Genomic DNA, 23,922 nt, shown 5'->3' with positions numbered 1-23,922 from the left:
TTGCTTAGCAAGACATACTGTTAGAGCAAATAATTGTGTTGCTCATGCCTTAAGCAAGGATGCTCTTAGCATTAGTGGTTATACCACTACGTTTTCATCAATTCCTAATTGTATTCAGACTCTGGTTTAAGTTTATTAATACATAAGCTATTACTTTGTCAAAATATTTGTCTCTAATTGAATGTAGAAAGTAAAATTTTGGATAAAATGCAAGATAGTTGTGGTTGACTTGTGCCAAATATTTTTTTACACGTCATCATACATTGACTGTAACAAAGGAACGGGCTATGAACACAATGAAACCTTTCTTTCTTACCATTGCAAACACACAAGCATTTTGCAACCACAATATGTATTCTTCAAATTTTCAATCTTACTCATTTACGTAACAAATTTAATATGTAGTTTCTATTAGTTCTAACGCAAAATCAAATTTTCATCACTTATTGTTGTCGAACATATGTTGAAGTTGATGATAGTATAGGATAACTAGCTACAATTTTGTTTGGTCAAATTGTAAAAGAAGCATTAGGGTGCTTAGTAATTGACTTCATGAATCACACTATCGAGGTATTTATCTTCTAAAATCCTTATTTTCATATTTATTCTAATTTTAAGAATTTTTAGATTTTACACTATTTTATGATTTGAAATAAAAACATTCTATTAACAAAAACCTCATATAGAATTATTTTGTTTTGAGGCAAATATAAATCATTATCTAAAATCAAATTTCAATGTTAGCATCTTCTTCTATTTGGAAACAATAATTATCACAACAAAATATCTTATTTTTATCTACAACATGTATAATAACCTGACTATAAGCATTCTATTACAAAATTTGTATTAATTTAGACTATTTTGAATTTTCTTCTTATAGGTTCTTTATTTTCCTATTAATCATACTGAATTGTGAAATTTTTATCATATAGGAACATTTATCATGTTTGGAGAATATTGCAACACAAGCTTTACAAAAAATGGATAATTCAACTTGGTGCAGAGCCTAATTGACTCAATCAATAACAACAACACAAAAACTTCAATGTCCTCTCAATTAATCCTGTACAAAATGATGCAGAATGATCAATTGCGCAGCAAACCAACCACTTAGCATTTTGGACTAATCTTTTTGTTAAACTTGCATTAAACAAACTTAGCAAAATGATCAATTTGCAAAATTTGTATTAAACTATGATATATTTTGAACTTATCCTTTTGTTTTCTAATCTATCAAAGATTCCGAACATGTAATTATTATACTTTGCTAACTTATCATTATCTAAAGATGTTTACTAAAATTTATTTTTTAGGCATTATATTATTCAATAATCAATTTTTTTTACAAAACCATATAATTTTTGTTAAAAAAAAAATTCACCCAACTAGGCTATTTTTTTTTTTTTTACCCAACTAGGCTAGCTGCTTTGCACATTGCTACAGGTTTTTAAAAATAAAAAATAAAAAATTCTATATACCACATTCACACATTTTTATTATATTTTTATTTTATTAAGATTATTAATATTGTTCATCAATTCTTTAATGATTTTTTTAAAATTAAATTATGATATAAGGATGATGTAAATTGGGACACGTTTATAAAATGAAATGAAAATATGCATAAAAAGAGGAGGAAAAAACAAAACAAAACAGAAACTCTATCGTACTGTGCGTGGACGTGGTGGCTCTTCGCGACTGGAATACTGCCGACCTGTACCTCCAGGGCGAGAGACACATATGGAGGGTGGCCTGAGTCTGCTTCGCAACGCCCGACCTTCCCTCCCCTCCGCTTCCTCCAATATTCAACCGATACGGCATCGTATCAAGGCGGAAATCCAAGAAATCCGGGTTTGCACGAACCGGACATGTCGCAGGCAAGGATCCTTGCAGACCTTACAAACTCTCTCCGCTCTGGCTCCTCCCAACGTCTCCGTCAATTCCTGCGGCTGCCTCGGCCGCTGTGGCACTGGCCCCAACCTCGCCGCCATCCCGGAAGACGGCGGCGGGGTCATTCTAGTCGGCCACTGTGGGACGCCGTCCCGAGCGGCCCAGGTATTGGTGGGATTATTATCTTTCGGTCTTGATTCGGACGACGGTGATGCCAAGACTAGCTTGGAAGCGCTTGCGCTGAGGAAGAGAGCAGAGAACGAGTCGGATATGGGAAATTTGTCCCTGGCAGAGCAACTGCTCTCGCAGGTACAGTCATTCCCTTCTACACGTAGAATCGAGAGTTTTGATTTTTCCGGTGGAATGGTCTTGTTGCTGAATGCATTTTTTAGCACGATTGGCGAATTTACATTCTTGTTGTTCATATTGATGCAGGCTATACAATTAAAACCGTTTGGTGGCATCCATGTTTTATATAAAGACAGGTTCGTTCAACTATATCTTATCCGCTACGGGTGGTTAGCCGTTTGAGTTGTTGTTTTGTTTGGTGGAATCATGGATGTCTACTGTAGTTAGCTCTCCAGTAGTTACCCCACCACAATTGTGTCTTCATATACGTGAGTGGCGTATATTCTGTCTTGTCTCCCGGTGGAAGTTGAAGGTGTGCATGAAAAAGAAATTGTTATGTTTTCAACTGCATGTCCCAGTCCTTGTAATGGTCCGCTATGCTATCTAACAACTATTACCTTCTACATAGTGCCTGTTCTGCTATCAACGTGTGCCTATCGTGATACAAACGAATTGTTTATGAAATTCTTTTCCTCTCCAACATCCAGGTCTATTGCACGGTTGGCATTGGGAAATTATTCTGGGGCTCTTGAAGATGCCAGAGAAGCTTTGACACTTGCTCCACAGTACCCCGAGGTGAGCAAAATGCCAACTATTGTAGTCACCAAATAAATGGGCCCTACTTCTGTTGCTCTTGAATCTGGCTATGTAAGAATTTGACAAAGAATAATGGCGCACTCATTGTTTATTGGTTGCATTACAACTAAATTGCCTTTTGAGCATCTTCGCAAATTGAATTACATACATGTCTAAATGCTTATTCTATCAAGTATGGAGTAATTAGAAGCCCTAACTTCCATTTGTTTTTGTTTTTTTTATAAGTAAACGGTTAAATTATATTAATACAAATAGGCATAGTCCAAGTACACAGGGGCTATATACACAAGACATAACACCTATTTAAGAGGAAGAAATAGAAACAAAAAAATCGTAAAAATCATGGCCATTGAAATCTACAGCTTTGGCCCAAAGAAAAAGAGTTCTAACAAATAATAATCTAATCTCCTCCAATGAACGCTCCCTGTCTTCAAAGTTCTTGTCATTGTGTTCCTGCCAAATGCACCATAGAAAACATATAGGAAGCACCTTCCACACGGCTGAAATTTGTGGGATGCCGCTGAGGTTCGCCCAACATGCCAAAAGCTCGACCACTGAAGCAGGCATAACCCAGGCTAGTTCTACCCTTTTGAATACATTGCCCCATAATGCTCTAGCGATCTCGCAATGGAGTATAAGATGGTCCACAATCTATGGACCCCCCACTTTGTTTACACATATAACACCATTCCACCACTATCACCCCCCATTTCCGTAAGTTATTCGTTGTCAGAATTTTCCGCAGAGACACTGTCCAGACAAAAAATGCTGCCCTAGGGGGGGCCTTGTTTCTCCAAATTCTTCTCCATGGAAAGTCATTATTCTGTGGTTGTGTCAGAACCTTATAGAAAGAAAGAACTGAAAATGTACCTTTCTTGGTAGGTGTCCACCACAAACTATTAGCTCCTTGAGTGCGCAATCCCATAGAGTACAAAAGCTGAAAAAAATTCTCAAAATTGCTGACTTCCCAATCTTGGGCCACCCTGGTGAAGTTCACATTCCACTGGAATAAATCCCCAACCCTCTCCATGAGCTCTGCCACTAAAGATTCTTTTTCAGGTGCAAGTATGAACACTGCAAGAAATAAGTCCCTAAGAGCTCTATCTCCACACCATATGTCATGCCAAAATTTAGTTCTTGAGCCATCTCCCACCGCGATTCTAGCTTGACGAGGAAAGACTCCCCACCCTCACCTAATGTGCTTCCATAAACTCACACCATAAACCTCGCTTACCTTCTTAGAGCACCATCCCCCCTCAATCCTCCATATCTATAATTTTTTTGATAAGTCCTCCATATCTATAATTAACACCAACTTCCATAAAGCTTCGAGTTCTATATTATAGGTCAGAGCCATTTCCCAAATAAAGCCTGGTTGAACACCCTCAGGTTTCTAACTCCCAAACCACCAGAAGAGATTGAGTCCACTCCAAAGGAAGCCACGATGCAGTTTCTCAATATGTGCCGCCACACTTGCAGGAATTGGGAACAATAGGTAGGTAGATTGGAAAGAGTGCTTTTAATTAGAGTAATCCTACCACGTTTCTACAACTACAATCTCTTCCAACCTACCAATTTTCATTCAATCTTCTCAATTATTGTATCTCAAATAGATTTAGCCCTGGAGTTGGCCCCCGGAGGAAGCCGAAGGTAATTCAAAGGAAAGAAGAGATCTTACAACCTAGGGTGTTGGCCAATAACTGGATATTACGAACGTTGCCAACTTGAACCAGTTCTAACTTGGATAAATTAACTTTCAAACTAGAGACCGTCTCAAAGCAAAGTAGGAGTGCCTTAGTGCCTGAATCTGGTTTAGATCTACCTCGCAAAAAATAAGTGTATCATCTGCAAATAACAAGTGGGAAATGTGGATTGTACCTCGATGTGTGTCACCAACCAAAAAACCAGCCAAAAGCCCACTGTTAGCCATCGCTGAGATCATTTTGCTAAGTGCCTCCATGACTATGACAAAGAGAAGTAGGGACAAGGTATCCCCTTGCCTTAAGCCTCGGGAACTGTTAAAAAAGCCAACTGGGCAGCCATTCACCAAAACTGAGAATCGCGCCGTAGATATGCACCATCTAATCCATGTGCACCATCTCTCTCCAAAACCACATCTCCCCAGCAAATGCAACGAAAAATCTTAGTTGGCATGATCATAAGCCTTCTCCATATCTAACTTGCACAAGAGACCCAGCTTACCCGCTTTTATTCTACTATCAAGGCATTTGTTGGCAATGAGAACTGAATCCAGGATCTTTCTTCCATGTACAAATGCATTTTGAGGTTTCGTAATTTTCCGCCCTAACACTCCTCCTAGTCGATTTGCGAGTATCTTGGAAATGATCTTATACACCCCATTCACAAGGCTAATGAGCCTACAATCCTTAACCTCTGATGCCCCAATCTTCTTGGGAATAAGTGTAATAAAAATGGCATTGAGGCTTTTCTCAAATTTTCCCACCGAGAAGAATTCATGAAATACCTTCATTAAGTCCTGCTTCACCACTTCTCAGTAGGTTTGGAAGAAACCCATAGAAAATCCATAAAGCTCTGGTGCTTTATCTTTTACCATCTTTCTTATCACTTCATGAACCTCGGCCTTCTCAAACGGCCTCTCCAACCAAGTGACACTTTGCTATTCAATGGACTCAAAAGCTAGCCCATCGATCTCCGGCCTCCAGTCCTCAAGTTCGGTAAGTAACTGCTCAAAATAACCAGCCACATGGACCCGGATCGCCGAGATCTCCGAACAAACAGCTCCATCAATATTTGGCATCTCAATGGCATTAGTTCACCTATGGGAGTTTGCCACTCTATAAAAGAACTTCATGCTACGATCACCCTCTTTCAGCCACAAGGCCGGTGATTTCTGCCGCCAAGAAATCTCCTCCAATATGGTGACCCTGTAACGCCCCAATGGAAGGCCCAAACCACATGGTCTATACTCCAAAAGGACGAGTCAATGATACAATTGGAGTCCCATTGGAACCTTATGAAAAGCGAGAACTTTTCCTTCTCAAGCAATGTGGGATCCCATACACCACCTACCATTATCCATATCATATGGGGTATCACAGACCTTCTCTAGATCTGAGACTAATTCTATCCTCCGAGCAAGTTCCTCCAATGAAATGGCTCATCCCTCCAGTGCCCTTTCTAGCTCATCAAGCTCCTCCAGTAGTGACTTCTTGTGGTTGCCTATATATCACCAAATGACTGCGCATTCCAAAGTTTTAAATCTTTTTTCAAAACTTTCAATTTTCTTACAAGAATGAAACTAGGGGTACCTTGGATCTGGTAAGAGGACCACCATTGCGTAACCTGTTCCACAAAGCCTTCCATCTTTAACTACATATTCTCAAATTTAAAGTATTTTCTTCCTCCTTGAATTCCCCCACAATCCAACAAAATAGGGAAATTGATCAAAACATAGGTGAGGCAATCTTTTTTGACATTCCTCTGGGTAATGAATTTCCCACTCGGAGGAAATTAAAAATCTGTCTAATATTGACCACGACTGGTTATTGGACCACGTGAATGCACCACCCGAGAAATTCAACATTGCTGGCTGCAACCTACTATCCCCCGATCTTTCACATGGAAATCTGACAACATTAAAATCCCCACCTATACAACATGGTAGGCCCCACCAGCTGTATAACCCAGCCAACTCTTCCCATAAAAGGGTTCTATTGATGTCCAATGCCAGGCCATATATTCCACAAATGCCCATCTAAAATTATTCTCCACATTTTGAAATGAGCAAGCCATTGTGTATTCCCCAATATACTCCTCTATTTTTTCACCACCCTTCTATCCCACATAACTAGTACTCCACCTGATGCTCCAATCAAAGCTAGAAAAACCCAATCAACTTATAGACAGCTCCACATGCTTCTAACATTACTTCTTGAAATATTTTCCATCTTGGTTTCCTGCAAGCACACAATATCTGCCTTCCATTTTCGTAGCTAATTTTTTATCCGCAGGCGCTTATTTATCTCGTTAAGCTCTCGGACATTTCATGATATAATCTTAGGCTTCATGGAGATAAAGTCGACCCCCTCCCTTTTGATATCTCTCGACTTGAGCTGCCCTCATAATTGATAGACCAAGTTAATCTCTTGAACTCCCGCTGTTTTTTTGTGCCGGATTTCTTGATCTAAATATTTCCAATTTCAGTGGCCATTAACAAAGCGATAAATTGTTCTTCAAAACCTTCACACTCAATCCCCACACAGCGCTGTATTTCCTGCACCTTATCCATACTTCAGCCCGAAACAGTGTTCTGACTTCCATTTGTAGAACTCATTTACTTCCTATAAGGTAGTCAATGCTGTGAAGTTAAGACAATTTGAAATCATGTACTTCTGTTTGCTTGCATATCTAAAGCTCCAAATCTAAAATAATATAACAAGGAGTCATTTTTCCTTGTAAAGGGATGGGCTAATGTTTGTTAAAGATTACATAAAACAGTGTTTTTGGGACAAACCTTCTGAATATGTCATCGTATGAGGTTCTGGTAGAAAATTGTTTAGGTGGAAATTTGCAAATTGGTCTGGTATGTGTGAGTGGCATTCCAATGCTGTATCATAGCATTTCCAGTTCTAAGTTCCATCTGTCAAGAGAAAATATAGTAAAACCATAAAGAAAATGTATAGTTTATTGCACAATCTGTGTACACGCTACAGAGGACCATTTATATAATGGATGTGGGCATGTACAAATAAGGAAATTGGTTAGGTGAGAGTCAGTTTACAAAACCCTTGACTTCTGAAGGTCTTCTAAGACTATCTATGTTGGGCTTAATTCCATATGCTTTTAATAGCTGGTCCAAAGCGTCATTGAGAAACGGATATGCTTGTTTAATGACAATGAGGCAAAGCCTTTTGATTATCGTTTGTACATAAATCATAAAAATCTTAATCAAAAGCTAAAGCGGATATGTTCTTATGTAAGCTGAATAGTGTAACAGGATGAGCCTATCCATTCTTTTTTTCTTTTTATTTCTCTTTCTCTTTTTATAAAGACGTCAAGACTTTACCAGCAATCAAAGGTTGTTGTCCATGTACATGGGCACATGCACGATAGACACATAATCAGTAACTAAGAAAATTAGTAGAAAAACTGCAAAAGTAAAAACTGAAAAACAAAATTGAGCAGCCAGACATTGGTATAGGGTTTTGATGAAAAGATCCTTGACTTCTGCCACTGACTTCTCACAATTCCATGTTTCGATCGTTCCTTGCTCTCATTAAGCATGACAGATCAACTTCCATGGAGTCTCCTTCTCTGGGCTAGCAAACTTTTCTTTCCAATATTCCAATAAATCTACCACTCTATAAGGCCAAAACAAGCTAAAAATAGTGTTCCATAGAGCACTAACTATCTCACGGTCAAGCAATAAGTGAACAATCATTCCCCACTCCTTTTGCAGATACAGCACACACCTTGGTGCTGTCATTTTCCTATTTTTAAGATTTTCGTAAGAAAGCCGTTGTCCAAATAAAGAACCACTTTTCGCAAAACTCTCCAAATTTGTTTCCAAGGGAAAAAGAGTACCACCCTGATAAGAAAATACTTGATAGAATGATCTGACTTGAAACTCCCATCACTCTAAGGGAACACAACAGAGCCTGTTGTCCTCACTGCTCTTTATCAAATCCATGGAGCAAGGAACATCAGAAAAGGAAGTAATAATCTCACCTTCCAATCATGAACCTCTTGAATAAATTCAACATCCTACTATAAAATCCCTACAGACATATGGTAATGGTTCACTAGTGAAGCTTTCTTACAATGAGTAATAAGAAAAAGTTCCAGAACCTACAAGAAACACTTCTGGATAAACTACCTGAAGTGCCTTATCACCACACCACATCATACTAGAGCCTGATCTTAGGTACCTTACCCACACCCCCCCCCCCCCCCCCCCCCCCCCCCCCCCCCCCCCCCCCCCCCCCCCCCCCCCCCCCCGGGAAAAAAAAACACCTACTTAGAAGGGGACATGAAATAAGCAGGAAAATTTGACAACATGCTTTGGCTCAAAGTGGCCCTTCCACCTTTAGACAAATACATCTACTTCCATCCGACCAAACAACAGCCCATCTTCTCAATAATTCCATCCTAGACAGATTTTTCCTTAGTCCCAAAGGAAGACCCAAACCTGTCATAGGCAGAGAAGAAATCTATTACCCAAGGATAACATTTTCTATTTGAGCCAGCAAGAAGCGACTCATATTTAGCCAAGTTTTGATCTTCAAACTAGGCATTGCTTCAAAATATGAAAGCAAACATTGCAATGATAAAAGGTGATTGGGATTTGCGTCAGAAAAGATTAACGTATCATTTGCAAACAAAAGGAGTGAAATAATCAAATCATATACATTTTTTCGTCCCACAAAAAAACGTGATAACAAATCACCATGCACTATAGAAAATATCATTTTACTCAATGCTTCAATTTTTTTATCAGTAAACAAAATTTTATTGATCATAAGAATAAGCAAAAGTCTAGGTATATGGGACACATACAAGAGCATCGCATGTGCATGCTAGTTTAGTGATACAAGAAATTCATGGAAGGTCATTCAATTAAAATCAATTACAATTGACCATTGGAATAATGTATTGAAAAAAATCTAAGCTCATCCATTGATCACTTTCGATCTTTGAATCTTCTTTCGTTCCTCTCCCTCCAAATGCACCACCATAGGCATATTGGGATCTTCCATCTTGCAGCAATCTGAGAGTTACCCTAAAGACCTCTCCAAGAAGCTAGGAGATCGATCACCCGTCTTGGCATCACCCAAACTAGCCCCACCCAAGTGAAGAAATCATTCCATAAGGTCGTGGAAATCTCGCAATGAATGATCAACGAACTCCCCACTCTTTTTGCACATACAACACCAATTCATTATAATGAGTCAGCGTTTTCTTAAATTGTCAAGTGTGAGGATCTTTCGCAAGGAAGTTGTCCATATAGAGAAGAGTACCTTTAGAGGTTCCTTTATTTTCCAAATACTCTTCCATGGGAATGGATTTGTATTATGCGTGTTCATGGCTTGGTAGAAGGAGCGGATAGTGAACTTCCCTTTCTTGGAGTGACACCAGAAAATCTTACTGTCAACTTACCCCCTTATGCGAGTAGAGTCACTAGGTTATAAAACTCTAAAAATGCGTCGACTTCCCAATATTGTGCAGTTCTAAAGAATGTGACATTCCATTGAGGATCACCATTAGATAGAACCAAGAGGCCTGCGTGCAAGGCTTCTTTCATTCTTGCTATACCATAGAATTTTGGATAAGCTTCCTTGAGTGCCCTATCACCACACCATTTTTCATACCAAAAATTGATTTTGGATCCATCACCCACCTCAAGTGGGTATTTCTCAAGTATGTATCCCACATTCTTCTTATATGCTTACAAAGCCCCACCACATATAGCTTGCTTACTTCATTCAAACACCATCCACCCTAGCTAAACCTTACTTTGATTCTATGACATTTCTCCTCAACCCCCCCCCCCCCCCCCCACAACCCTCGACTCCACTCAACATTTCTCCGCAAGCCACTTTTATTCTATGAAATTTCTTCCTATATGCTAAACCTTACTTTGATTCTATGATATCTCATTTGCCGATAGAATGGCATTTCTATGGGCCGCAATATCTCATTCTATCAGCAAATGATATATCTTGCATCCCAAAATGGTAGGCTAGAAGCCATGTTCTCCACTTTAGGAACATCCCCATCAGAACTACTTTTGATTTGGCCAAGTTCACCTTCAACCCCGAAACAGCTATGAAGCAAAGAAAGGCCCTCAAGGCTCGAATATGATCATGCCTGGCCAGACAAAAGATTAGAGTGTCATCGACAAATAATAGGTGAGATATGTTGAGTACACCGATATTTGCCTCCCTCGATGAGATTTCGAGAAGGAATCTACCCTTCACAGCTTCTGAGATCATCTTGCTAAAGGCTTCCGTAACAAAAACAAATAGTGGCGGGGACTAAGCCTCGCGAGCTTTTAAAAAATCCATGGGGGTGCCATTCACCAAGATAGAGAAGCAAGTGGTTGAGATGCAGTTGTTGATCCTTGAGCACCATTTCGTATCAAAGCCACATCGCTTAAGCAAGCAAGCAAAAATCTCCAATTGACACGATATTAAGCTTTTTCCACGTCAAGTTTGCAAAAAAATCCCGGCTCTCCCAACTTGAGTCTACCATCCAAGTATTCATTGGCAATAAGCACTGAGTCAAGAATTTACCTACCTCTAACAAATGTATTATGAGGCTTTGATATTAGTTTATCTACCACCAAGCTCAATCTGCTTGCCAAGTGACCTTTGAAAGGGTCTTGTACATCCCCCTCACCAAGCTAATGGGTCAATAATCTTGTACCTCTACCACACCGGGTTTTTTGGGAATTAGCGCAATACGAGTTCCATTGAGGTTTTTACCAAACCTTCCATTTTCATGAAAGTCATGAAAGATTCCCATAATGTCATCTTTGATCACTTCCTAACAAGTTTGAAAAAAAAGTCAGAGAGAAGCAATCCGGACGGGAGCTTTGTCACCCGCCATACTTTTTACTGCTTTTTGGACCTCCATCTCTTTGAAGGTTTGCTCAAGCCATCCTACTTCTTGTGAATCGAGAGCATGAAAAATAAGTCCATCTAAGTTTGGCTTCCAAGAGAATTGTTTTCAAAGCAAATTCCCATAGTAATTTACAATGTGATCTGTGATCAAAGGTTGGTTTGAAGTAGCCACCTCATCCACCAACCATGTCTATGTGGCATTGTTTCTCCTATGCGAATTAAGTGGAGCAATTTGGTGCATTTATCCCCCTTCAACCATAAGGCTCTCGGTTTTTGTCTCCAAGATATATCCTCCAATAGAGAAACTCTTTCAAGTTCCTTGGACACTCGGATTTTATGAGCTCTCTCCACTTCAAATGGTTCCCCCACCTCCTCCACACCCTCCAATCCCTTGAGTTCTTCAAACAGAGAATTATTTTGGTCTGCCACATTGCAAAACATCTGCCTATTCCAAGCCTTCAAACCTTTCTTCAAAGACTTAAATTTACATGTCAAGATGTAGCTTGGGTTTCCATGAAATTGGTAGGAAGACCATCACTAACGGACTCTCTCAATGAATCACTCTTATTTCAACCACATATTTTCAAACTTGAAATACCTTGGACCTTCATGAATACCTCCACAGTCAAGGAGGATGGGAAAATGGTTGGAACACAGCCTAAGTGAGCTGTGTTTTTGTGTGTGTGTGTGTTCTGTACATTTGCATGTTGCTTCTCTCTCTCATCCGTGAGCTGGCTTCAGATGCATGTATTGATTCGTGATTAGTGCACGACTATTCTGCAAACTAAGTGATAAGCGTTTAAATTGGATTCTTTCTGAAATGTGTTGGATCAGTCATCTAGCTCTGATTTTATTGTATGTCATATTTATCTAAAATGCGAATTTGAGGGAGCCGGCTGTAAGGCTTCTGCCATGTGGTGAGTTAAAGAATGTACTTGTTTCTACATTTATCAACAAATGCTTCTTGATCCATAGATTTCTATTTATCATATTTTGCCTTATTAAGTAAAAAGGTTAATCGTTCAGTTATAATTTTCATTTACTCATGCAGCACGGTGAGCAAGGCATCAAGATTTAATTAATTTCTGATCCCTAATATATCTTTTGCAGGCTTATATCTGCCAAGGTGATGCTTTCTTGGCTATGGACCAATTTGATTCAGCTGAGAAGTCATATTTAATGTCTTTGCAGATAGATCCTTCACTTTGCCGTTCAAAATCATTTAAGGTATCTATTTACCTCTATGATTATCCACAGATTGCAATTACATTTTAATTTTGTTTCTAATTTATCACAATATTTGGTTTCTTGCCTTCCAAAATTTAGTTGAACAGTGGATGTAAAAAATAGAAGGATTGATCACTTTCTCCCCTTTTGCGAACAAGTCTTGATATTGAATATGGTCGATTAGCAAGTTCTGGCCAACCTTTATGTTCACCACACTGATGGCCTTTAGTTTGAACCAATTTTATATCTTTGATTTGCATCAGTGAAGTACCACTTATGGTCATGATAAAGTCAGATATTCATTACCTGACTTACCTCCTACAATCGCATCCTTGTGTGATACAGGGTGTGTCTGGTATATTTTGCACTTTATGGTCGTTTTGATTAATTAGAATGAAAACCAAGAGGACGTTCTGTTATAGTTTAGACTAAAGTATACAAGTTCTCATAACATAATTGCATATATATTACAACGAAAATGACCGATGGCAATTGAAACAGGTCGAATGATTACTTACAAAATAGCAATTAAATATCATCAAGTCTGTGGAACCTAAGGATTACAAAATAATACGGCTCCATTCCTAGATCAGTCCAAGTGAATCTTATATATAAAGTGGTTGAGGATTCCATCACTTGATTGTCCATGGTTCTCCATGCCATATTTGAATGTCTTGAAGTTTGTTAATGTAATTGTCCTCTCGAGTTACTTATAAAAAAAATGTCCTCTCGAGTTTTGAGGAAAAAATGTCTTCATGAGTCCCATAAGGTAACAAAGGCTGAAATGAAATGGTGGGCTTAAAACTCACAAAGCCCACATGTTTAATATTTATAGATGAAATGTAATGCAAAGATTAACATCTTTTCCACTAGCAAGATAAAGATAACCACCGCTCTAGATAAGATAAAACTACTCTTAACACTTCCCCGCAAGTTGAGGAATATATATATATATATATATATATATATATATATATGAAAAATTCTACTCATCATCCTCACTCCTCACTCCACACACCATGCTCATCATCCTCACTCCTCACTCCACACACCATGCATATATATATATATATATATATATATATATATTTATACATGACCATATATCTTATCCTAACTTGGAACAAATAAATACAGCCATACGTGAACAAATCTGCCAATTGATCTTCTAATTTCACTTACGTTGTGACCATTTCTTTATTAATCAACTTGTTGTGAACAAAATGACGATCTAGTTCTATATGTTTTAATTGTTTTGTGAAACTTTGGGTTTGTTGCTGTATGGATTGCTGTTTGAAGAAAATTCCTTAACTGCTGAAATTCACAAGAACTATGGGATGTATCTCGTTATCAATGTCCTGCACTATATCTAGAAATGCATAGAACTATCTAGCAAAAGTCTATGAGGGTGAACCAGCATAGTCTGCGTCTGTAACCTTCAATACCCAAGTAATGATTATCCTTGTATGATAGCATGAGTCCTCATGACCCTTTTAAAGTACCTAAGAATACATTGTACTGCAAGCAATGCAGTTTTCCTGGTTTCTCAAGAAATTAGCTAACCACACTTGCACTACAAAGGAAATATTGTCAACATATACTGCCAATAAAAAATATTTATCACCACAGAATATAGAAGATCAAGTGGCCAGTTTTACATTTTGACGTGCCAAACTAAAGTATTGCCTCACTGGATTGTCCAAACCATGCCATAGGTGCCTGTTTAGACCATAGATGCGGTTTTTAAGATGCACACATTCCATATTCACATTTAGCAGCAATCTAGGAGGTTGCTTCATGTATACTTGGAAAAGATCCCCATGAAGAAAATGAGTTTTCACATCAAGTTCTATTTAATGACAAGTGAAATGTATGACCATGAAACATATCATTCTTCACATTAAGTTAACCATCTAGTTGTAAATTCCAGCACAAGTCTATTGGACGACCATTAATACCCCAATGACTGCACTGTTTGGAATGACAAAAATGTCTTGCTCCTCCCCCTGAGTCTGCCAAACCCTCTACCCCAACAACCAACCTAATTACCATGACCATCACCATATCCAAATGTGACAGCAAGAGTAGATCGTTCAGTAGAGTGATTGGGATCTAAGAACTTGGAGTCCTTCAGCTCGAGAGAAGACTTATTTGAATATGACCTCAATGCAGATGGGTCATATTCACATTCTTTTTTCAATATGACCTCAAAGCTAACAAAATTGTCACTTGGCTAACAATTAAGCTGCAATTTGCTCTTCATTTAAGATCCGAAAGTTAGGATTGTGTTATATCACCTATCTTTTGTCCATCTTAATGGCCATATTGATGAGGGTGCATATTGAAACATGTTTTGAATTGAGGTGCCTGGCGACAACTTCATAGTTTTGGGGTCAAATTGCAAAATTGGTGGTACTTTTATTTTTGGGGTGGGGTCGGCGTCTGTGAGGGAGGCGGTAAGTGTTCTTTCCGCAAAACTTTAAATAAGAATGGAATTGCTTCCTAAAATTTGTGACTTGACAGGTTCGTACTTGGAATGAATAGCAGCAATAAATTGGATGACATTCATGTTTTCACACAGTTTTCCCATCTGCTTGATGTCAGTAGTAGTTGGCCGGTACTGATCAAGCTCCTCAGAAGTCCAAACTATTAAAAATATATGACCCCTCCAAGTCTTTTATTATCTTCTTGGAATGAAAAGCACTCATGAGATTTCTAATGAACTCCGGTTATATTATTGACACCATATACAAGTCAGCAGCATGACCCCCAACTTCATTAACTGTCCGAGCAAAATAAGATCAACTGCTATTTTTTTTTACCACTCTATGACCTGTCAAAATAAGTCAGAGTTCTGTTTGAATGGCCGAATCTCTTGGCCTTGTGATCTCGGTTTATTATATAAACTGTACAAGAGTTCTATACATGGAAAGAAATAAGTATATGCTATACAATCTGTCAAATATCACGCTAATTGTACAGAAGAGTTCAAGGAAGTAAATAAGGAAACAAATATGGACGGCAAAGTTGTCCATTGACAGCCCCCCTCAAATTGATGCGGGTTGATCAACAAGCATCAATTTGCTACTTAGGAAGCAATGTCGATGACGAGTGAGAGCCTTGGTGAAGATATCAGCAATTTGTAGTTCAGTGGAAATATGGGGAAGAGTGATAACACGAGCTTTACAGGCTTCATGGATAGGGTGACAGTTAACTTCAATATGCTTTGTGCGCTCATGATAGACAGGATTGACCGTAATCTGAATAGCACTTATATTATCGGCGTGTAAAGGTGTACGATCGGTCTCAGAGAAGTCTAACTCAGCAAGCAAACCTCGAAGCCAAATAATTTTGGAACAACCAAGAGACATTGCCCGGTACTCAGATTCTGTAGATGACATAAAAACTCTGTCTTGCTTCTTACTCTTCTAGGAGATCAACGCATCACCTAAGAACACGCACCAACCAGTAATGGAGTGACATGTATCAGCACAACCAGCCCAATCAGCATTACTATAAGCAGCAAGAGGAGGAGAATTGCTTGCATGAAAGAATAAGCCACGGGCAGAAGTGCCCTGAACATACAGGATGATTCTATTGACTACAGCCAAATGAAGATGATGAGGAGTCTGAAGAAACTGCCTGACTTGCTGTAGAGCAAAAGAAATGTCTGGTCTAGTAATGGTGAGATAGACAAGGCTACCTACCAATTTTCGATATAAACTGGGATCAGCAAGTAGGTCACCCTCCTCTTTGCGAAGCTTGACGTTTAATTCCATGGGAGTATCGACAGAAGTAGCCTTCTGTAGTCTAGCGGTGGCCACCAAGTCATTAGCATGCTTATGTTGATTGAGTGAAATATCAAAAGGACTATGATGCACCTCAAGACCAAGAAAATATGTGAGAGACCCAAGATCTTTCATCTGAAAAGATTCTGAGAGATGAGTCTTGAGCTGGAAAAATAAAGCAAAATCAGAACCAGTGATCACAATATCATCAACATAAACCAAAAGAACAACAATAACTATGTCTGATTTCTGAAAAAACAATGAAGTGTCTTACTGGCTCTGCTTGAATGAAAATTGTAGTAAAGTGGTGCGGAATTTATCAAAGCAGACCCTCGGAGCTTATTTGAGACCATAAAGAGAGCGACGAAGTTTACACATGTGAGGTCGGAGAGGAAAACAATCCCGGGGGTGGCTTCATATAAATATACTCTTTAAGATCCCCGTGAAGAAAAGCATTATTGACATCCATCTAATGTAGCGGTCAATCATTGGAAGCAGCAAGAGCTAGAATCGTACGAACAATAATAATCATCTTAGCCATAGGAGCAAAGGTCTCTTCATAATTGACATCATATTCCTGATTATTCCCAAGTGCAACAAGTCGAGCTTTATAATAATCCAAACTTCCATCAGATCAAACCTTGATTGAGTAAACCCATTTGCAACCCAGGGAAACTATGGTGGAAGGGCAAGGCGCAATGTCTCAGGTGTGATTGGCCTCTAGAGCGGCAATTTCTTCCAGCATAGCTCGCCAACAATCATGCTTGACAACATGTGAGTAGCATGTGGGAATACCAAATTGGACAATGCAGCAGTAAGAGCTGAAATAGAGTGGCCAGAAGAAAACCCATACCTATCTGAAGGTACAGACAGTCAAGGATAGCGACGTACCAAAGGCTCTGGAGGTGCTGCAAACTAACTGGGTTTGGAGTATGGGAGGATCAAATATCGAGTGAGCCACCGAAAGAGACTGTGGGCAGGAGCGTCTCGTATAAACAATACCTGGTTTAAAGCGAGAGCTGACTTGATGAAGATCTGAGAACTATTGCTCAAAGGAGGAAAGGACGACAGTAGAAGAAGAGGGCACAGAGGACACAAGAAAGAAATGTTGATTTTCAATGAAAATAACATTCTTAGAAATGCGTGTACGATGTAAAGTAGGATCATAGCAAACAAACCCCTTTTGACACATTATATCCCAAGAATGCAAATCTAACAAATTGAGCAAATAATTTATGTCGCTCATGTGGAGGTAAATAAACAAAACATACACAACCAAAGATACGAAGATTATCATAACTGGTTGTTTAGCAAACAAGCAGAAATAGGGAGACTCCATGTGTAAGACTTGGGAAGGTAAACGATTAATCAATTGAGTAGTAGTTTTTAGAGCCTCGACCCAGAACATGGATGGAACAGAGGATTCTAACAAGAGAGTACGTACCACATCAAGAAGATGACGATTTTTGCATTCGGCTACTCCATTCTGTTGGGGAGTAGCGGGACATGAACGTTGATGAATAATACCTTTAGAAGTCAAGAATGCCTGAAACTCAGTAGACAAATATTCACCCCCAAAATCGGTGTGTAATGTCTTAATAGTCGCAGAAAATTGATTGTCAACATACGCTAAACACATGGTGAAAGTACGAAAAATCTCAAATTTAGAGCAAAGAAAATAAACCCAAGTAAATCTACTATGATCATCAATGAAAGTCACATAGTATTTAAATTTTTCATGTGAACTAATCAGGGAAGGTCCCCAAACATCACTATGGATAAGATCAAAGCAGTGAGAAGCTCTACTAGCATGCAAGGGAAAGAGAAGAGTTTTGCTTTTACCAAGTTTGCAAGAATCACACTCAAGAGATAAAGAACGTTCTTTATTACCAAGAAAACCAAAATGCAATACATGAGATAAGATCTGAGTATTGGGATGGCCTAAACGACGATGTCACACCATACTCAGATCAGGAACATTATTACAAGCAAAAGACTTAATAGAAGAAACTGAAGAAGGTGATGGAAACAAGCGCCCCACTTTAGGTCCCTTCACGATCGGCTCCCCCGTTACCTGGTCCTACACAACACAACCATCACTAGAAAAATTAACAGCACAATTGTTATCAACTAATTGACCAACAAAAATAAGATTCGTGGAAAGCTGAGGAGCAAGAAACACATCAGTAAATTTTGAAGAGGCATCTCCGACAGTAGCTATTGGCAAAGAACTGCCATTGGCAGTCTGAATGGCAAATTGACCAGCATAGCGCCGAACATGACACAGAGTGATGGGAGTATTCGTCATGTGATTAGATACCCCCGAGTCTACGTACCAAAGTTTAGTAGAATTTTTACCTTGGAACTCCATTGTAGATAATGCCGAAATTAGTACCTGTTGCACCATTTCTGGTGTGCAGTAATTTGCTGCAGGATGTGCAGAATCAAAGGAAGCACCTGAGGAAGAGCCATGTGCTACAGAAGTCACTGTGGGAGGGACAATAACAGAAGCCTGAAATGCTTGGGCTTGATGATTCTAGGGGCGGATACGACATTCTTTGGTAATGTGACCCTTCTTCTTGCAATAAGAACAATATTTCTTAGGACAATTGGTAGCAATATGCCCATATTCCTTGCAGCAGAAACACTGCAAGTTTTTAAAATTCATAGGTGATCCTCTTCCTTGGGCAGCATAGCCAAAGTTGCTGTCCCGGAACTACCATGAGATTGCTCTAGAATAGCTTGAGTACTAAGACGTCGTTCTTCGCGATGTAACTCACCAAAACAACTATCAAGAGAAGGAACAAGAGATTTGTTCAGTAGAGAGAAGCAAACATATTCATATTCCGGGTGTAGTTTCATAAGAAACTGATCACGCCGGCTAGTCTCGTGAAGAGTCTGAATAGTCGAAAGAGCGGCAATAGGAACATCCGTTGTAACCAAATCAATATATTCATGCCAAAGAGTCAGAAATGCCGAGTAGTAGTTTTGGATGGAAAGACTACCATGTTGAAACATTGCAATCGCATGTTCTAATTGAAAGCGACGAGCATCATTAGCTTGATGATAAACCTTCTTCAAGCAATTCCACATGAATTGAGCGGAACGATGAGCCCGCAAGTTGGTGACAATATGTGAAGAAGAAGCTCCGAAAACATTGGATTTGTCAGTAGCGGATGTTTGGGCAACATTCGTTCCATCAATATGACCCCAAAGATCTTTTCCCTTGAGGAAAAGTTCAAATTGAAATGCCTAAGTAGAGTAGTTTGACTTGACACACACAGGTGCCGAGTCGCTCGCAAATAAATAAATTCCAACACAAAGCAAATGAAAGATAAACCGAGAGACCCACAAAGAATTTTCGAAATTACCACAAATAAAATGGCCAAAAAAATTACCGCAAACAAAAAATGCCGAAATTACCAAGACAGAGAAAATGGCCAGAAGGGACAAGCTGCGTCTGCAATAAAACGAAGGCATAAAGTGCCGAGATGCCCACCAGAAGGATGCGGCTGCCGAGATGTGAACAGAAGCTGCCGAAAAACTATGCAAACCAGGAACAGACGTGTCGAGAGGCCCACTAGAAGAGTGCTGCTGTCGAGACCTGAATAGAGACTGCCAAAAAACTCGAACCTGGAACAGACGGCGCCAACAACACCAACAGACCCAAAAACAAGAGAGCTTTCACATGAAACAGCAAGTAGATCACGTTGGGTCACCGAGAATAATCCAGAAGATGCCGACACACCAAACCGAGAAAAAAAAAAAAAAAAGTCAAGCGGCTCTTGATACCATGTCAAAATAAGTCAGTTCTGTTTGAATGGCCGAATATCTTGGCCTTGTGATCTCAGTTTATTATATAAACTGTACAAGAGTTCTATACATGGAAAGAAATGAGTATATGCTAATTCTATCCCCTATACAATCTGTCAAATATTATGCTAACTGTATAGAAGATAAATCAACGAAATAAATATGGAAACATATTGACATGACCAAGTCATAATAATCTGTGCATCTTCCTGCTCCCAAGCATTAACAACCTTTGGGTCAGAGGAAGGCGGGTCAGAGGAAGGCAGATAGCAGTTAAATGGATTTCCTTATCCTTTGGCTTGCAGAAATACCTCCAAAGACTAAATGCGGTTGCTTCCATTAAGCCATTTGAATTACAGATCAATCAAGAGGAACCAATGTACAGGACTTTGTCTTCATAAAGAGAAAAAACAGCAACCGAGTTCAATAAAACCAGCCACTCAACTATAAACAAGCATTTTGTAGACAGCCAAATCTCCAACCAAAGCGGAAGCAGAATATGTTGCTGAATGAAGAAATTTGGTAGAAAAATTACTTGGATTGCCCAAAATATATAGAAAACCATGAACTGATTGAAACCAGCTAAAAAATATCTTTGGACCAGACTAAGTTGGAGTTGAACAGGCCAAACGGAATGGAGTCGAAGAAAAACCAGCTGGGTTGAGGGAATCATGTGGGGCCTAATCTGAATGTACCCAAACTGGGTAGCAATCGGGGTTGGCCCGATCCTTATTGACCAGGACTAGTCATGAATCGAGAAAATTAGTAGACACTACCTCAATATTCCCTTGAGCGTTAAACTTAAGCGATTGCTCTATCTATCATTCCAGCAAGTCACCCTGGTGAAGCTGATGGGGACAACTGGCAGCACTCTTCTTAAGTTTATTAAGATTCTTCCCAGGCCCAAACTTTTTGTTGGCATGTACTAGTTGATGTGCCCACTTGGGAGTAACATCATGTTGGGCTATTGAATTGGCAAGACTCGTTGAATTGGCTTTGAAAGCAATCTAGTCTAGAACACTTACTTATGCCTTGTTTTGCCTGATCGGTTTATGGCAAAATTGGGGGCTTAAGGGTTCAAAAATAGATATGATCTTCACTCATTTTAGCATTGGTTCAATACAACCCCAGCAATTTGGTATTGATGCAGTTTTGGAAGGGATATCCAATGTTGATCTTATCAAATAACTCTGTATGTGCTTTGTTATGTATTATGAAAAACTAATATTTGTGCACAGTCGGTCATGCTGTTTATATTGTGTGAGTACGGTACGTTTTCAGGCTTGCAATTAGTACACTCATTCATTTGGCTTTCTATTTTGTTGATTATATAATCACCTCTGAATACAAAGATTTATTTGACAAGTGTGGGCATTGGTTATCTATGTCTTAATCTTTTTTCCCTGGAGTTCTTGTTATCAATATCATATTGTGAGGTGTTCTTGCAGGCTCGGATTGCTAAGCTTGAGGAGAAACTTGCTGCTACTGATATGCCTTGAGAACTTTAATGTGACTGAAGTCACTGTTGAATCAATGAAAATAATAACACACGGAAGTTAAGGTTCTGCTTTCCAGGTTAGAACTTTAGCTTTAATAATGTTTTAAAACATTTTGCCAAAATATGTTTCTATGCATCTGGAGCATAAGAGGAAATTATAAATTCCTATTTACAATTAAGAAGCACTATGAGATTTCATATGGCAGTGTATTGTGGCTCCGTTTCACTAGTCACTCCTGTGTAGGTATCCATGTACTTGGGCTATGCCTATCAATATCATCAATAAAATCTTGTTTACCAATAAAAAAAATTACGGAACAAGACACCCCATAAAAGTTCTTCCACTGTTTTTGTTTGGTTGCATTTCTTTGCCAACATGTTTTAGCAGGCACCTTGAAAAGTGACCAAGTTTTTAACTGGACTAAGTTTTAAAGCAGAATTGCTAATATATAATTTTTTTTTTTTTTTTTTTTTTGTTATATTATGCATATCTACGAGCACCTTGAAATAAGGTGGGTGAGAGGGAAAGTACCGTGGCTGAATATCATGATCAGCTTTACAAGGATCAGTGCAACTATGTTGAATCATTAGGGTGGAATGACATGGGATTTTATGCCCATTTCAGTCGAAGTTCATGTTAGTGTCAGTCCGGTCTCATACCAGGAGGCTTGAAAGATGGGCTTGCTTCCTCTTTAAGCGCAAGAAGCGGTCCCGAGCCCAAGAAGTGGACCTCACAACCCTATCTTACAGAGACGAACGTGTCATGCCTTAGAACCCACCTGAGCCCTGGGAGCTGACTGACTCCTCTGAATCCTCCATCAATCAGAGTGTGGTTAATAATATTACAACAGAAGTAAATGTTGCACTGGGATTATAAAACAGCTAACCTACAGGCTACCTCAAAGTCATTTTTTCACGTCTCTTACACTATCGTTAGATTTCAGTCTCTTCTCCACAAGGGATCCACACTCCAACTTTCACCCATGTAGGTTCACTTAAGGAACCTTGGCTTCCTTGGCCAAGTAATAAGCCCAATCCGAGTCCCATCATCAAGGATAAAGACCATTACACGTAGTGTCGTGTAAAATTGCATAATTAAACCCCACACTAACTCTTTGTCTACCATTAAAATGTTTAGGTCCTAATCATCAAGTTTGTGTAGGGGTTTGTGGAAAGTATTTGACAATGAATGGTATGGCCTTGAGAGTTGATTTCGTTTGTATTAAAAACCAAAAAAAAAAAAAATTTGAGTTATTAGTCATATACAAAAATTCAAATTTACATGCATATAGTGTTGGTATTGGTTATTGGAATGTATACTACTTATTTTATGCTACTCTGGATATCCTTGAAAAGCAAGTACGAAATTGTTTTCATAATCTATGAATTTTGCAATAAAGTTGCATGCTAGATTTTTTTTTAATGTAATATTGCTCCAAATTTGCTAGAAATGATTGATGCTCTGCAAAGCAGGAAGTTCTGAAATTGTCTCAATCCAAGACACTACCTAACCATCCCTACTTAATGAGATAACTCATTAAGTTTTCTCTAGCCTTTCTCAGCGAAGATACAACTTCGAATTAAATATGTTGGAGATACTGTGAGTCCTGTGCAAGGATCTGAGGATGATAAGATTAACTTGTGTAAAAGGCTTAGTTATGTAATCTGGTAGACTTCAGTTTGAGGTGTTTTGATGTACATTATGATGCAGAGATGATGTTCACTATTGACTTCATATCGTAAGATGTTGATGCAAAGACAATTTTTTGTAATTTGTTATTGTGAAAATTTTGGAGGATGAGAATTTGCATTCTGGGTGAAGTTGTGAATATTCTCTTGCTATGTAACATCTTCCCAATAAAAGTTGGGAATGTTACTTATCGAGTTCCATAGACTTCCAGAATTTCGGACATGTATAACTAAACGATTTGTTAAACCATTCTGGTAGGGCTTGGTGTTTGTTCTTTTGGATGTCTAAAGGATGGAAAACATAATTCAAATCATAATAGCACTTGGGATTTCGATTCTGATTGAATTCTTGGTGCAAATCTTGGAACCAACTTATGTTTCAAGTCATGGCAGCATAAACAAGAGCTAGAAATCCTCTTCCTCAAATTAGAGCTGGCAGAAAATCTGGACAGAATTGTAGTAAATG

At 38.9% G+C, this 23,922-nt stretch overlaps 1 protein-coding gene across 2 annotated transcripts; it reads left to right on the top strand.

The window, feature by feature from the left end:
- The first annotated feature begins 1,640 nt into the window (after positions 1-1,640).
- Positions 1,641-23,651, top strand: LOC121244573. 2 transcript variants are annotated; one of them, XM_041142704.1, is made up of 7 exons: positions 1,641-2,202; positions 2,329-2,378; positions 2,730-2,817; positions 12,552-12,668; positions 21,718-21,844; positions 23,241-23,274; positions 23,316-23,651. In XM_041142704.1, the coding sequence occupies exons 1-5, from the start codon at positions 1,744-1,746 to the stop codon at positions 21,766-21,768; spliced, it is 765 nt and encodes a 254-aa protein (XP_040998638.1). In that variant the 5' UTR covers positions 1,641-1,743; the 3' UTR covers positions 21,769-21,844; positions 23,241-23,274; positions 23,316-23,651. The 2 variants fall into 2 exon arrangements, with proteins under 2 accessions (XP_040998638.1, XP_040998639.1); XM_041142705.1 differs by lacking the exon at positions 23,316-23,651 and having other exon boundaries at positions 23,216-23,280.
- Positions 23,652-23,922: the final 271 nt, after the last annotated feature.

This window comes from Juglans microcarpa x Juglans regia, chromosome 8S (assembly GCF_004785595.1).
Source record: "Juglans microcarpa x Juglans regia isolate MS1-56 chromosome 8S, Jm3101_v1.0, whole genome shotgun sequence".
NCBI classification, from domain to species: Eukaryota; Viridiplantae; Streptophyta; class Magnoliopsida; order Fagales; family Juglandaceae; genus Juglans; species Juglans microcarpa x Juglans regia.
This window is presented reverse-complemented; position numbering and strand designations above follow the sequence as displayed.

Bases quoted from the DNA above. Each gene is read 5' to 3' on its own strand.
- LOC121244573 (XM_041142704.1), top strand. From the start codon at position 1,744: ATGGAGGGTGGCCTGAGTCTGCTTCGCAACGCCCGACCTTCCCTCCCC. The intron at 2,203-2,328 runs GTACAGTCATTC...ATATTGATGCAG, and splicing joins CAGAGCAACTGCTCTCGCAG to GCTATACAATTAAAACCGTT. The intron at 2,379-2,729 runs GTTCGTTCAACT...TCCAACATCCAG, and splicing joins CATGTTTTATATAAAGACAG to GTCTATTGCACGGTTGGCAT.